General features: G+C 32.9%; 1 protein-coding gene across 1 annotated transcript; it reads left to right on the top strand.

The window, feature by feature from the left end:
* The first annotated feature begins 3,807 nt into the window (after positions 1-3,807).
* Positions 3,808-7,172, top strand: LOC114398001 (probable protein phosphatase 2C 34). The gene is made up of 6 exons (XM_028360104.1): positions 3,808-4,058; positions 5,114-5,421; positions 5,625-5,936; positions 6,278-6,395; positions 6,493-6,716; positions 6,843-7,172. The coding sequence occupies exons 2-6, from the start codon at positions 5,179-5,181 to the stop codon at positions 7,053-7,055; spliced, it is 1,110 nt and encodes a 369-aa protein (XP_028215905.1). The 5' UTR covers positions 3,808-4,058; positions 5,114-5,178; the 3' UTR covers positions 7,056-7,172.
* The last annotated feature ends 8,909 nt before the right edge of the window (positions 7,173-16,081 follow it).

Below are 16,081 nucleotides of genomic sequence, written 5' to 3'. Positions count from 1 at the left end.
GTTTACGCCTAACAATTTCACACGCAAAGGGGAGAAACAGTAGGCGTAAACAAAATTGGTTTTCCTAACTTAAAGAAATACTAATATATTAAAAATAACGGTGTAAATGTACTTATAATATTAGCTATTAATTTTTATTTTATTTTTAATTCCTTAACTGGTAGTACTACTTTAAAGATAAAGATCAATGTTCCAGTTAAATTCTCTATCACTATTGTTCAAGTAATTAATGCGTTAATGACGTGCACTGCATTGATTATCCTTGACAGGATGACAGTAAGCATTATTCCTAGTTGAGTGAAAGAATTATTGAACTAAAAAGAGTCTAATTAACCAGTTAAAAGTTAAAACGTGTACGCCAATTATATAAACTGTGTCTCGGATTATTATGTTCAAAACTGTCTAATGCCCAGTGTTATCATGTTATATTATTGGATAATCAATGCATTGGAAGTAGGATTAGTTGATTAGTTTGTTACGGTATCAAACATTTATTAATTAAAATATCAGTTGTTTATAATTAAATAAATTTTTACTTAAATTCTTAACAATATATTTATTTATTTATACTATTAACATGATATTTTTTTTGAACAAACATTACATGCATTTATTAGTAATCATAATTCTTGACTTTATTGAAACTTTAATTTAGTACCCCATCTGTTTTATAATAATAGTAATGTAAGAAAAATAATAAATTCAAAATAATCTAGGATCACAATTATAATGATACGGAAAAATACTTGATTTTGAAAACACTCTATTTTACTTTGGATATGAAATTGGGACCAAAGATAACATTTTATCCTAAAGTGATATGACCCAATGAGAAAGAATTGGTTATAAATAGAAGTCTTAAATACCTCTTGGTTATTAAAAAAATATTCATTCCCTAATTTACAAAATATTTAATCTAATAAAATTTGAATTAAAATTTTGATGGTCTTGGAATTAAATAAAAAGAATTTATTACAATAAATATTATGGTTCTAACACACTTCCCCCTTGAAGCTAGCTTAAAGATATCTCCCATGAACATCTTGTCAATAATACTATCAAAGTGTAAGAATATCTGCAATTTGATCCCTACTTAGAATGTAAGGGATGCAAATATGATCATTTTTCTATTTTCTCCTTAATAAAGTGTTAATTAACTTCTACATGTTTGATTATCATGTACAATTAGGTTGTGAGCAATGAAAATTGTGTCTACATTGTCAAAATAAAGCTTTATTGATCCTAGACTATTATTAACTTCAAGACCCTCTAACAACTTATTAATTCTAACACTTTGTAAATATCCTGTTTCGTTGATCTAAAATTCAGCATACTGTGTGACACAAGTGAATAGACACAAGTGAATAGAGTAGTATTTGAGGGGAGATGAATTTTTCCCTTAACTAGTATTTTATTTCCTTAAAAATTAATCTCATTAATTTTTACTATAGAAATACTTTACTTTCAACAAAAAAAAATCTAAAATCCAGCATTTATATATTATAAGTCACGATATTTGATTTTACTCGATTTAAACATAATTATGAAAATATTACGTATCAGTTTAATGTTAGTATCTCCTTGCTAGAAATGACCATCACATTTTAAAAATTTAATGTAAAAAATTTGAAAATAAGTGATGCTTTATTTTTCAAAAATATAAAATAAGTACAAATAACGAGGAAATTACATGTCATAAAAAAAGAAAAATTCATAAAAATATTTTAATTATTTAATTAAGAATGATAAACAAATTTATAGTATAAAAATTAATCATCATTGTAGTGGGAAATATTTTCATATAAATATGATATTTAAAAAAGAGATATTCTTCCTCTTTGTGCAATCTACAGAACACATATATAAATAAATTAGTTGGAAGGGGAAAACATAGAAATAGAGAACATGTTGCTTTGTTCATTTTCAAGGAATATCCCTGTTGCTGTCAAGGAAGATCCCAAATCCAAAATTACAAACAAGGTTTATTATTAACTCCGGCTGTAACTCTGATTAGGATTGGAACTAAGTATACGGATGACGATTACGCATCAATATACTGTCCAAAATTCTATATCATTCTTCCTCCTGTTCTTTTCTCGACCAAATTGCACCATATTTTTCTATTGCAATAAAATAATTATTTCAGTAGTGATTTAATATCATTTATTTCATTTTCTACTAATGAAATGGTTTCCTATGATTGGCTTAACCAGTAGTCACCATTAAATTTTATTCCACTCCGGATACCATCTACTTTTTATATATTTTATATGTTGATTAATATCAATTAATCAGATGTTAATGGTAAATTAAGGTTTTTGGGTGGTATTGGTCCATATTAGGAGCCATTCAACCCTAGGGAGACGTGTGCGTGTATGAAAATTTTAACAAACATTAAGCCATCGCTGACATACTCTTTAATTTTAATTCATAATTTTACGCACGCAAATCTAGAGGATGAGGGAAAGCAGAATTTGATCTCAATAATTGCATTCAAATAAAAAGGATTTTATTATTAGTATAGCTTCTTTTTCTTTTTTAACCAATTCTTTTTGTATTATCTACTAAACAGTTTTATTTTAATTAAAAAATTAAAGTTCGTTGCTACTGAATATGATTGAGTAAATATATAATCATGGTCGCGACTCGCGAGCTACAATTTTTTTTTTTTTTAAATGAGCTGCAATAATATATGTTCAGAATTGAGAGGAAACGTTCCTTCATTTACCTGCCAATCTTATACTGTAGGATTTTGATTCATTAGAAACAATAATGCCCGAATCTGCAGAACGGTATAAGAATATTTCAATAATATAAACGTTATAAAAATGTTCAAGTTTCTTCTAAATAATTAAAAAGATTCCCACTGTTGGGGTGTCCATATTTTGTTTCAAAATCTGCATTATGCCTATCTTCCACCATGTGGGGGGGAAAAACACATGACTGAATAATTTCCTACTTACACGTACCTGGTCCAGAAAAACAGTCACATGTGTACTACATGAGGACTTTGTTGGTACAACATTATAGATTTTATATGTACATTTATATATTTTTTATCCTAATTGTATATTTATATTCTTTTATAAAAGAAATAACATTATGATATTATTGGGGGAACAAAAAAAACATTTTTTAACACTATAAAAAAATAAAAATTCAATCGTCATATGTATATTTAGGGTAAAAAAAAATAAAATTGGTAACATTCTACCCTCACCCTTTATAATAACTATCAGATATAGTAGAAGTGTAGAAATAGAACATAGCTTAATAGAGATCCATTTTCGGTAAAAGGAAAAAGGGGCTGCATAACGCTTTGGAGCCAAGAAACTTGTCTGTGACTAGATGAGGTTGAGAGAGGTGATGGATCACTCTGGAAGATTTCTTCTCTGAGTTAAACACGTTAATAAGAGTTATATTATTAGAGATACAATTTTTTATTTATTTTTCTATATGACGTTAATTATCTTATAACACATTTTTTTTCTTTCTTTTTTAGTTTTTTTCTCTCTGGTATATATATATATATATATATAAAACAATCATATTAGAGTGATGTGTATCATTATGTAAAATGACAAAGTGATCCTATTTGAACCAGGTGAATCATAACGAAAAATACTGAATATTTAAGGTAACTAGGTAAGTATATTCAGAAATTCGAGACTAATGATTAAATTAGAATAAACTATGTCAGTTGATGAACTTGGTAGTATTGTTAATTTGTTATATGTTTTTATTGAAGAAAGAAAATAGTAGTAATAGGCATAAATACAAAATTATGTGCAGAGTTAGCTGGTATTGTTTGTTTGTAAAATGTCTTTGTATTCGTCTCCTTAGGCCATAGTCATAGATAAAAAGGAAGTGAAGAGACTAGAACCAAACAAAAGAAAGGTCCATTATGGATTACTCTGATGATCTCTCTACACCTTTGCTTTCTCGAAGTCTCAGCTTGCCTTGTCGGAATTCCCTCCTGTTCCGGTCATCACACTTCTTTCTCTGGTCACTCCCTCAGATTCACCCTCTCTAGCTAGTTCCCAACAACAAACTCCAAGGTCTTCATCCTTTCATTCTTCTTTCTTTCTCACTTTCTTCTTTCAAAACTAAAAAAAAACAACCAAATGGGGAGTTTTCAAATTGAACCAGAACCTTAGCAACAACAAACTTCTCTCTTTTTTTTCCTTAGATATTTTGTTTCTGTCCTGACTTTGATGAATTTGGGTGGAGGTGTCAGGTGTGGGACAAAGTCCTCAACGTGTTTTCCCTTCTTTCATTATTATTTTGCAGAGTTAAAGCAGATTCTGGTCCTCTTTTAAAATTGTGTTTAAACATGTTCCGGTGTATATGGGTTGTGACCTGTGACATATCATGCGTCTTTGAAATTTTGTTTTTCTCAGATGTTGATATTTTATTGTTTTTTCTTTAATTAATGTGCATAATCTGTTTTTAAATTTGCTTCGGATGTTCAACAGAGCAGTATGTTTTTTTTTTTTTACATGACAATGAATCCAACTAGAAAGCAACCCAGAAAGAAAAAACAATTTTTATTTTAACTTTTATGTCCCAATTCAGTTACCAATACACAATTCGATTTTGATCTTTGCGTTTCTACATCATTAAATAAACCAATGTATGGGCATGTAATGGGACCTATATATTAAGGATCCTTACATTATTTCCTTTCTCTTTCTCTATTCATATTTACTTTGTTGTGTGCGAATATATTTTATTTTTAATTCCTCTCGGCATAGTGAATTAATTCCAGGTGCAACCCTGGAATTCAACGTGAGAATGAATATTCTTAGTTCTGCATAATCTGTAGTTTTAAGTTTAAAATTTGTCATAAATATTAAATTCTGAGATTCTCAGCTTTCTGAGTCAGAAATTGTCCTTATGTTCAGTCACGGCACCCCCAACTTGTTTCAAGTTTCAAATTTTATTTCATAAGGAAGTATATAGGAAAATGCAAAGATACAAATAAAGAAATTGAAACGGTTCCTTCCTATGGGCTGTTGTAGAAATTCTCACCTGCTTCTCATTCTTTTTGTGCCGTACATACGTGTATGTGTATATATAAGTTTAGTAATCGTTATCTAATTTCAATACGCAGGTTCCACACTACATAATACACTTTAACGGGAAAACCAGAAAAGGTGTCGTGTAGGGAATCACATTATGGGGCATTTTTCCTCAATGTTCAATGGGTTGGCACGGTCTTTTTCAATGAAGAAAGGAGGAAAAAATGGGAAATGTGGAGGGAGGGAAACTGCTGATGCAATGGCAAAGGAAGCTAAGAAGAATGACATGATGTTGTGTAGCTCAGGCATTGTTCATGTCGATGGTTCAAACAACTTTGCTTCCGTTTTCTCAAAAAGAGGCCAGAAAGGAGTGAACCAAGATTGCTGCATAGTGTGGGAGGTATGCAGATATTAGTACTGAAATATCTTTATTTTCTTTTTCATATTGTTATGGGAAGAATTTTCTTGTGTGTCATAAGAATAGTAACCTACTTCAATGAAATTCAATTCAAGCTTACTCACATGTTACTGAGTGGTTAAATGTTAACATCATTGTGGTCCCTTTGTTTATTGTGAAAGTGGATGTGTTGGTGTTGTTTATAGGAATTTGGATGCCAAGAGGACATGATATTTTGTGGGATATTTGATGGGCATGGACCATGGGGTCACTTTGTGGCCAAAAGAGTAAGAGAGTCAATGCCACCATCTTTGCTATGCAACTGGCAGGAGACACTAGCCCAAACTTCAATTGATCAGGCTATTGACGTAGAGGAAGAGAAAAGTAAACAATACAGATTCAACATATGGAAGCATTCTTACTTGAAGACTTGTGCTGCCATTGATCAAGAACTAGAGCAATATCGCAAGATAGACTCGTTTTACAGTGGAACAACTGCCCTATCAATTGTTAGACAGGTAAAAACAAAATAAAAAAAACCAAGGACAAAACTTAGATACAATTCCTTAAATGCTTTCAATGTTGATTTTTTATTAAAAAAAAGTAGAGTTTCTCGCACAACATTACATTAAATATCAACATGGATTAACAAGGTGAAACTTCAATTCTGATTGGCAAATAATTTCAAAAATACCTAAGGAATTGTATCGATGTAGTTTTCTCCTAAAAACAATCCACATTTTATAGTATTCAATGATTACTTGCAACTTCCTTAGTTAGTTTCATATTCTTAATAGACCAAGCAATGCTAGTGGAGTTGCTTTGAAAATAATCCATTACTATATTCTATGATGGCCAGGGTGAACTCATTGTCATAGCAAATGTTGGTGACTCTCGTGCTGTGTTGGCTACAACATCAGATGATGGAAGTTTAGTACCAGTTCAACTAACAATCGATTTCAAGCCCAATTTACCCCGTTAGTTTTGCTCACTGTGTTTCCATGATCTTTTGTTAATCTCTAGTACTATTTTGGCTTCTCATTGTGGTGATGTGTAACATTCAATTTCGCGCAGAGGAGGCAGAGAGAATAATTCAGTGCCAGGGGCGTGTGTTCTGCTTAGAGGACGAGCCAGGGGTGCATAGGGTGTGGTTACCGGATGAAGAGTCCCCGGGACTAGCCATGTCTAGGGCCTTTGGTGACTACTGCATCAAAGGGCATGGTCTAATTTCTGTGCCTGAGGTAACACACAGAAATATAAGTAGTAGAGACCAGTTTGTTGTGCTAGCCACTGATGGGGTATGGAGTCTTGTCCTTGAAACTTTAATTGCAACTGTTTTTTGTGTGTGTTTACAATTACATATTCTGATTGAAATTAACAGTTAGCAATATGAACACATTCTATTGGGTTAATTTGTGATGCAGGTCTGGGATGTAATCTCTAATAAAGAAGCAGTGGATATTGTATCTTCAACAGCAGATAAAGCTAAGGCAGCTAAACGTTTGGTGGAGTGTGCGGTGCATGCATGGAAACGCAAGAGACAGGGCATTGCCGTGGATGACATTTCAGCTATTTGCCTTTTCTTTCACTCTTCCCTTTCAACAGAGCAAGTTAGCCAGGTTGCCACATTAAAATAGATTATTATCGTGTAAAATGGGCTAGCCATGTCATAGTTGATGATGTTGGGTTGATGTAGCCTTTGGTCTAATTGATTAAAAGTGCATGGTAAATTTGTTTCCTCCTTAGTTATTACACTTATAGCGTGTTTGGGTAAATTATATCTACCATCAAAATCACGTCAAACAACCTAAGATACACAACGACAATAGCTTCTGCAGGAATGTGGATCGAGTTGAACGTGAGTGATGATAAAGCAAACATGTGCTTCTTTGATTAGTGTCTATTTGTTTGGTGCTAAAACTGAAGGTTACGAACACGGCAGAAGGTGATTTTTGGTAGGTGGAACTCGGACTAGAATGAAGAGTACGGTGATAATAACTTGTAAGGGTGTGTTTGGATTAATTTTATCACACAAGCCTGTATAATGGTAAAAAGGACGAAGGTTAGTAGGTTGAAAGGTGACTCGATAATTTGAAATTTGACAAATTTAATTTAATAGGATTAATCTTAGATTTTAAATATAATTAAAATGTGTTTAAATTAATTTTAACCACAGAATTTTCTTTAAAAAGTGTCACAATAAAAATAATTAAAGGTTTGGTTACTGGTTGAAAAGGGTAGTTGCTAGTTGTTGTGTCCAAAGAGATCACCCAATTCTAGCAATTTGGTTAACAATGGAAAGTGGATCTTGAAAGACCAAACAATTAAAAAATGGCACAAATGATGAATAAAACAAAACCGTTCCTTGTATATATCAATCTCATCTAGCGTGTTAAGCAAACATGCTACGGTAATATAAGTAGGTATAAGTTGTACCTCTGCAAAGTAAAGAAATTGCATTACACACAGAGCCTTCAAAACCTAACAGTTTCCAGTTATATAATATTTAAAAAAAAGGGTCTAAAATATTGTGGAACCAAGTCTTTGTGTTGATCCTCATGTTGTCTTAAATATGTCCACCTACCCCATGCAAAGACACTTACAAAAATTCCCCCGTACATAAACTATATAGAGCCAACATACATATGCATGGATTGATCTTCACAAACAAAGTAAGGGTTGAGAATACCATTAAAATAAAGATATCGAAAATTTCTTCCCCAATTCCTTCATCCATCTCCAAGAAGTTAGTTTAATTGATTCCAACAACTATTTCAAATCTACATTGTCATTGTTGAAGACAATCGCATTCCTCATATTCCAAAGAAGTCAAGCCTCGCAATCCAAACAATTCACCAATGTTGCCTGTGTTTTGAGCTTGAGATCATGGCATAATGCTGCCACCAATGGGTTATCGAATCCGCAGGGAGCACCATTGAGAAACCAATCCATTTGTACAATCCCATCCAAACCTGATACACGAACCCATAGGTGAACAAAGCATGGACAGATGTTTCAATCTCCAGGTCATGACACATAGGCCAACCAAAGCGAACTGATCAACAACTTGTGTTCCTTTGGTTTAGATTGTATTTGGACTGAATCTTATCAAGCATGACTTTCCAAACAAAGCCAGATGTTTTGGATGGAACTCCAACATTCCATAAACACTTAAAACCCTCCAAATCCAAGTTCTCTAAAGAGCTAGGTTGATGAGAAGCTAATAGCTCATAGATCTCATGAACCAAGTTTGAATCGTAGGAGCCATTTCTTCAAGTCCATCTGTCCACAATGAATTGTTTGTCAAGGAAGAGCTGGACTGTGGGGGCTAACTTGTACAAAAAGTCATGTTCCCACACAAAGAGTTCCTTCCTCCACCTAAGGTTCCAATACCATGAATCCTCCTTTATCTCACCCACCTCACATATCCACTTCCTTTTCTGAAGAGAAATAGAATAAAATATAGGGAAAACTTCCTTCAAAGGCCTCTCTCCTATCCAATAGTGTTCCCAAAACTTTGTAGACTCTCTAATACCCACAAACTTGACAATATTACTTTTAAACTGAGCCTCCTCATCCTCCCCTGAACACAAATGTCTAACATCACGCCAACACAAAGATTCCACCATTTGGGGGGGGGGGGGGGGGGGGGGGGATCTTACTCAAGGGGTGCCCATAATTGGATAGGACAGGCTAAGGAGTTTTTCTCCTTCAATAGTCTCCAAACCCCATTTTCCCACTAGAGCCTTGTTAAACAAGGATATATCTCTAACACCTAACTCACCCTCTTTCTTTGATAGACGCACTCTAGACCACTTGACCTAAGAAATTTTCCTTTTTTCACCATTACCCCCCTCCCCCCAAAAAAGTTTCTTTGCAAATAAATCATCTTTTTCTTCACACTAACATGGATCTTAAAATAAGAAAGGAAGAATAAGGGTAAGAAAGAGAGTATCGACTTAAGAAGACAAATGTGGCCGCCAAAGGAAAGGAATTTAGAGCTTCGTCTAAAAAGGTTAGCTTTCAACTTATCGATCATCGAATTCCAAGTCTCTTGTCTCCTTGGATTTGCACCCACTAGAATACCCAAGAAAATAAAAGGGATATCCATTAGCTTGCAATTCAAGCAAGTTGCCAATCTACACAAGACATTTTGTTCCACTCCATCCCTAAGCTTGCTTTTAAAAAAGTTCACCTTAAGATCCGTAACAACTTCAAAGCACCTCAAAATTGCCTTTAATGTGAGGACGTTCATTAAAGTTGGTTTTCCTAGGAAGAGGGTATCATCCGCAAATTGAAGGATAGATAAAGAAAAGTCCCCTTCTCCTAAGGGAATACCTTCAAAAAAGATATTGTTTCACCGCTTCTCACATCAAGTCACCAAGACCCTCTGCCACCATGATGAAAAAGAAGAGGGCTATGGAATCCCCTTGGTAGAGACCTCTTTTACCCTTAAATTCTTCCGTAGGACTTCCATTTATCAAAATAGACTTATAAGTGAATTTCACGCAACATCTAATCCACTTAATCCATATTTCACTAAAGTTTATTCTATTCATAATATAGTTAAAAAAACTCCACCTAATGGGCCTTCTCCACCTAATCCACTCTCAATAAGATTTTCTGACATTTTTCATACATCTATCAATAATTCAAACTTCTCACATTTCAAAATTCAAACTCTCGCAAATTATTGTCGGCAGAAATTAATGCATGACATGAAATACGCCTTGCAGTTTTTGAAATGTGAAATGTTTACATGAATTTAATTCCCTCTAATCAAATGATTTTTTTTTTGGACAGGATGCGTACATGGGATCCACAACTTACTCCTTTGTTAAAAATTTAATTAATCTAAATGCCTAGTTTGAAAACTCGACACGTTGAAACTTCGGAGCTACGTTGCCTAGATATTTAAAAAATTAGTACTGTAATTATGAATATTTGGCATGATTGATGGAATTGGAATGGGAAACAGACAGACAAATGTTGATGTTAGACTGTTAGTAGATTGTTTGGGTATACAAATTATGTTTTTTTGCTACATATAAGTTGTGGAGCTCTGGGCCAGAAGAATCTGTGTATATAAAGATTAAAGGGAGAGACGTGGCCTCTTTTGATGAGTTTGGTGTTGGAAATAATCCAGCCTCGAATAGACCTGAGTGTAATAACGCCACAAATGGACTCAAAAACTATCATTGACCACAGATTCAACTGTGTTTACTTTATACTTTTTTAGCACTTAATTTGGCAGGTGAGGATTATGAATGGGTTATAGATACTGTCGGTAAATAAATTTTGTCTCTTGGTGATTGATTTAATTATACTTTTGATGTATTTGAGATAAAAATTTTATAATTAATGTGAATATTACACTTCTTCATTTTACTTTAATTTAAATATTTTATATTTTTTATCTTAATTTTCTTTTACATCTCTTTTATTTTTTTAAAAATCAATCGAATCCATAAGTTATGTTTGATTTAGGAAAAAAAAAGAATTTTTTTTGCAAATTTAATTAAAAAAATTCTTCTATGTTCATCCTCCAAGTACTTAGAGATTCAATTTTTAAGTTTGTGTAGATCGAAAAATACTTTTTTATAAGAGTTGTGAACATTTTAAATAAATGATCTTTAATTACCTTCAGTTCACTCAAAAGTGCGTCTACACATTATGATTAAGTAATAAGTAAATTTTTCTTTCTTTTCTTTAAAAATACTTAAATTATGTTATTTATTATTATAATAATTTTATTTTTCTTTTAAACCTTTTAAGGTTAGATTTTCTCTTTTATAACGATCAACATTATTAATAATTTTCTTTTAATCTTAATATATATATATATATATATATATATATATTGGATTTATGAAGATAAAATTGAGATTTTAAGTTAAGTTTTAAAATGAGAGTTTTGACACAAATGACAGTTGTGGGTTTGTACATTTTTTTTAAGATTTTAATTGATACAATGACTGAAATAATCATGTAACTGACTAATTAGTTTTCAGTCAATTACGGGCAAGTTCAGAAATTAATTAACCGATCAAAACAAAGGGCCTATATTTTTGCATGAACTGGAGTTTTTGTTGATGTTATTAATTAACACAAAGTGTAATCTATTAAAATAGTGACTATGTATTCTTACACAAACATGTTTCTTTACATGATGTAAATGATTAGTTTGATAGGTGATCGATTACAACAGTAACTATGTTGCTTCCCAAAATTGATTTAAACTTAGTGTAATTGATTACGAATTATTGTAATCAATTATTAGCTCGATTCAATTTCGAAAATAAAGTTGACAATTTTGGCTTAGTTCCTCTTTGGTTTTACTATGTTCATTTAGAGGGCACAAAATTTAATCCGGCCCTAACAATCACACATACCTAATCTAAACAAACAATACATTATATATGCCAACATAAACCATAGTTTAGCATGTAATATCAAAGCTAAGATCAAAATTAAAACCTAAAGAAATATACAATCTTCAACTTCGTTGATTGTGTTCCTTTCATGTGCAACAATGTAGACAAAAGTTATTCCTCTTGCACCATGATTTTAGTGTGATCATTTGGTGGGCGACGTTCCTCGGTAAATTGTTAACCAATGGGCCCACTTGTTCAATATCCATGGTTATCTAAAATCACAACCATATGGACTTGTATTGACGTTGGATATGTCATTCATATTATGATTCTAAAAGGGTTGTGAAATCTCAACTTGTGTGTGCATGGGCATGAAAAGTAGGCACTACGTACATTCTACACAAAGAGGTCGATTACAGGTTTTTTTGTCAATGGCATTTTTTTGAGTGGTGGATTTTTCTAACACGACACTATGCCCCTAACTGAGACGTCATTTTTTTTATTTGACCTCCAAATTTTATCTTGATAAATGGGCTAAATATCGTGAGAGAATGTCCTTATTAAAATCAATATCATTTTCTTTATTTCTCATGTGACTTTCTTTGATAGGTCATTAATTATCGTATCACATCTTGCAAATACTCTTCTAAAGACATTGGGAAAAAGTTTCTTACCATTATCGAGTTCCATTCACATGAATTTTTGTGCAATCAAAACCACTTTTATTCTTGAATGGAAGAGGTTACATTTTGCATAGTATCTTAGACGAGTTTAAGGTATGAAAGACAAACTTCTTTCGTACCATACACAAGTTTTTTTTTTCTCCTCCTTCCCCTTCCCTTGTTTTTTCTATGCCGGAAAGAAGCTTCTCCTCCTTTCCCTTCCACTATTCCTCTATACCAGATCATGCACCCTCCACGCTAGCGAAATTGAAGCCAAAAAAATTCCCATACAATCGCCTTCGTATCCACTCCTCACTCTCCAAGCTCACTCTCTGGTCTTCCTTCTTCCTCTTCGTTCTATCACCATCGCCGCCCTCTGCTTCCCCCCATCGTCGCTCCCTCAACGACTCTTGGGACAGCTCTTATTGGAAAAAGTGTGTCGCCATGTCCGCCCGCCACTCTTTCCCCTCCAACCTCTCCCTCCTTGTCACTAGAGTCATTGCCTTCGTCGGCTCCCATGTCTCCCTCTCCCTCAAGCGTTGCGGCGACGACATCTTCAACCTTAACAAGGATGTAACAAGAAAAAAGAAAGAAAAATCAAAAGCAAAAAAAATATGGCAAACCAATCTCATCCATACATATTTTTAATTCATAAATCTAATGGTCAACTTTTACTCTTGCATGGTGCGAAAGAAGTTTGTCTACATGATTTGATACAATTTTCTACATCTAATAATTTATCTAATAGTTGTTGCATGTCATGCTCTAATAAAGAAAGCAAAACCCTCCATATACATTATTTATATATGTATCCAAAATATAAACTAGTTTAGAGGCGGAGACTAGGGTGTGTAAGTGAAACTCCTTACACACCGTGCAAAAGTTATCAGGATGCGATCATAACTATTAGAATTTTGTTGATTTTAAATCAATGGTTCAAAATTTTATTTCTTTTTATTTTATTTATTTTCGTTTTTCTTTCTTTTCCTAATTTACCCTTGTCTTCTCTCTTTCTCTTTCTTCCCTTTCTCTTTCTGATTCTCTCTCACTTCTCTCCGGCGGCGCTGCCCTCACCGTCAGCCTCTCTCCTCCATGTCCCACGAATCATGGCGCTTCCTTGAGAAGCTTCAACAGCGGTGGCACGCCTCCTTCTTCGATGATGAGTTTCCCGTAACGATCATTGTCGCGAGCGAGGGAGACGAGGAAAGCGGCTGCGTCGGAATGTTCGTCCAAGGAAGCGCCGGAGAGAAGAATGGCGACCTGTTCCTAGATGAGGCAGAGGATGGGCTCGTTGGCGGCGATGGGAGGGAGGCCGAGGTACTTGTCGTCGCGCTCGTCGGCGGAGGCATAGACGCGGAGGTGCGTGGGACGCTCGTAGAGGTCGTTGCTGTTCCTGGCGGCCTGGCAGAGGAGGCCCGCCAGCTTCTCAGTTTTGGATTTCAGCTCCAGACATTCCTGCCGGAAATTCTGGGCCTTTTCCGGAAGCTTCGAAACCTGATTCGCCATTTGTATTGGGCTCGCCAGGATCTCCTTGACGATGCTCGACATGTTTGCAGCAGACCCTCATTAGGTTGTTTCAGATTGATTAATGATTGGATTATATTGTTGGAGATTATTGTTCTTGTCTTAAATCAAATGTTATTATGGCATGCTTGGATTGATTCGTGGGACATGGAGGGGAGAGGCTGACGGTGAAGGTGGCGCCGCCGGAGAGAAGTGAGAGAGAATCAGAAAGACAAAGGGAAGAAAGAGAAAGAGAAAAGGCAAGGGTAAATTAGGAAAAAGAAGAAAAACGAAAATAAATAAAATAAAAAAGAAAGAAAATTTTGAACCATTGATTTAAAATCAACAAAATTTAACAGCTGTGATCACGTCGTCATAACTTTCACACGGTGCATAACAAGTTTTACTTACATACCCTAGTCTCCGCCTAGTTTAAATTATGATTGGATTTGGTCTTGTTGGATTTTTTATGGTCTTAATTTGAATGGATATAAATAGTAAAATAAAAGAGAGGGAAATTTCTATCCATTTTGTTTGAATGAATAAAAGAATAAGTAAAAAGAGATAAACACTATATGTTGAAGGCATTTTGTCTCCTGGATAAAAAATGGATAAAAATAAAAGAGCCATAAATTCACACACACTTGAATCTATTCATACAAATAACATTTTTTTAATGAATTCTACATGAACAATTTCTCCATTTCATTCTAACAAAATTAAAAGAGTAGAATGAATAATTTTCATCATTTCTTCATTTTTTAAATCTTATTTCAAGGACATAATCAGTAAAAGTTCAAACTATGCCTATATCTCTTTGAGAGAAAAGAAAATAATGAGTAAAAAATTTAAAATTAAAGTTAATTAAAAAATTGAAAAAAATGTTAAAAATATTTTTTATTGTTTTAATTATTTTTTATATTAATTTTTTATTATTTTTTTTCTTTATGCTAATTTATTTAGCATTGCAATATATTTGTTTTCATTTGAATTAGTGTTTCAGAAAAATAAAAAAGTAGATAGTATTCCTGAAATTATGTTTAGGTAGGAAGAAGAAAACAAAAAATATAACAATATATTTTTCTTTATTTAGTTAAAGAGAAAATAGAAAAAATATTGATTTTTAGAATTTTTTTCCTTTTCTAAAATTTAAATTTCAAAATTTCTACTCAGACTTTTTCTTCCCCTACCATAGTCTCTAAAGTAATTGTGATACTTGTGAGTTGATTTTAGGGTGAAAGTGCATATTTGTCGGTTATAAACGAATATTTGAATTAAAATGAAGTTTGCACAAACATCTAAATCTTTTTTTTTTTGCAAAATTGAATTTATAGACCACTAATTTTTTTTCCGAATATCATGCATTATATTTTGAATTGAAATTCATATATATTTATATATATATATATATTAAATATTTATTACAAAAATCATAAAAAATATTAAAAAATTATAAACAACATAATTTTGCATATTTTAATAAAAATATTTCTTTTTAATTTTTTAATGAATGTTTGTAGCATGTTGGTTAACATTTGCCTTTTGCAATAGATTTATCCTTTAATAAATATTTTTTCTATGAAATATTGTTTAAATGGTGTTATTGTTAAATAATGTTATTAAATTATTTTTTAATTCATGTTATTAAAACTTACCTAATATTAACATTGACTCTGGATTGGTTGCCTAATTTGTAGACCAGAAAGAGATAGCTTAAAGCCAAATCACCTGGAGCATTAAAAGAATAAAATAGTCACAAAACACGACAAATTGTAGCTGTGGTCCCCAAAATAAATACTTTTGGCGCGTGGGTATACCTTGTTGAAAAGACTCCAACTTATGGCAATAAAGAGACGAGAGACAAAGAAGAGTTGAGTTGAGTGGGTAATTAATTGCATAATTATAGCTTGAAAGGGAAAGCACAGTACTGAACAGATGGGACCTAGTGGAGGTGTGTTGCAAATATTCACCAAATTTGAATTATCAGTTTGGAATCTGCCACACTCGTCATTGCCTTATCACAAAAGGATAGCGTATTCTGATAAGTAATCGTACTTATCAAATAACTAGTTGTACTTATCTACGATGGGTCAGTAAAAAAAGATAGACCCCTCTGAACAACTC

This window comes from Glycine soja, chromosome 19 (genome assembly GCF_004193775.1).
Source record: "Glycine soja cultivar W05 chromosome 19, ASM419377v2, whole genome shotgun sequence".
Taxonomy (NCBI): Eukaryota; Viridiplantae; Streptophyta; class Magnoliopsida; order Fabales; family Fabaceae; genus Glycine; species Glycine soja.
The sequence above is the reverse complement of the archived record's forward strand: the minus strand, read 5'-3'. Positions and strand labels throughout refer to the sequence as shown.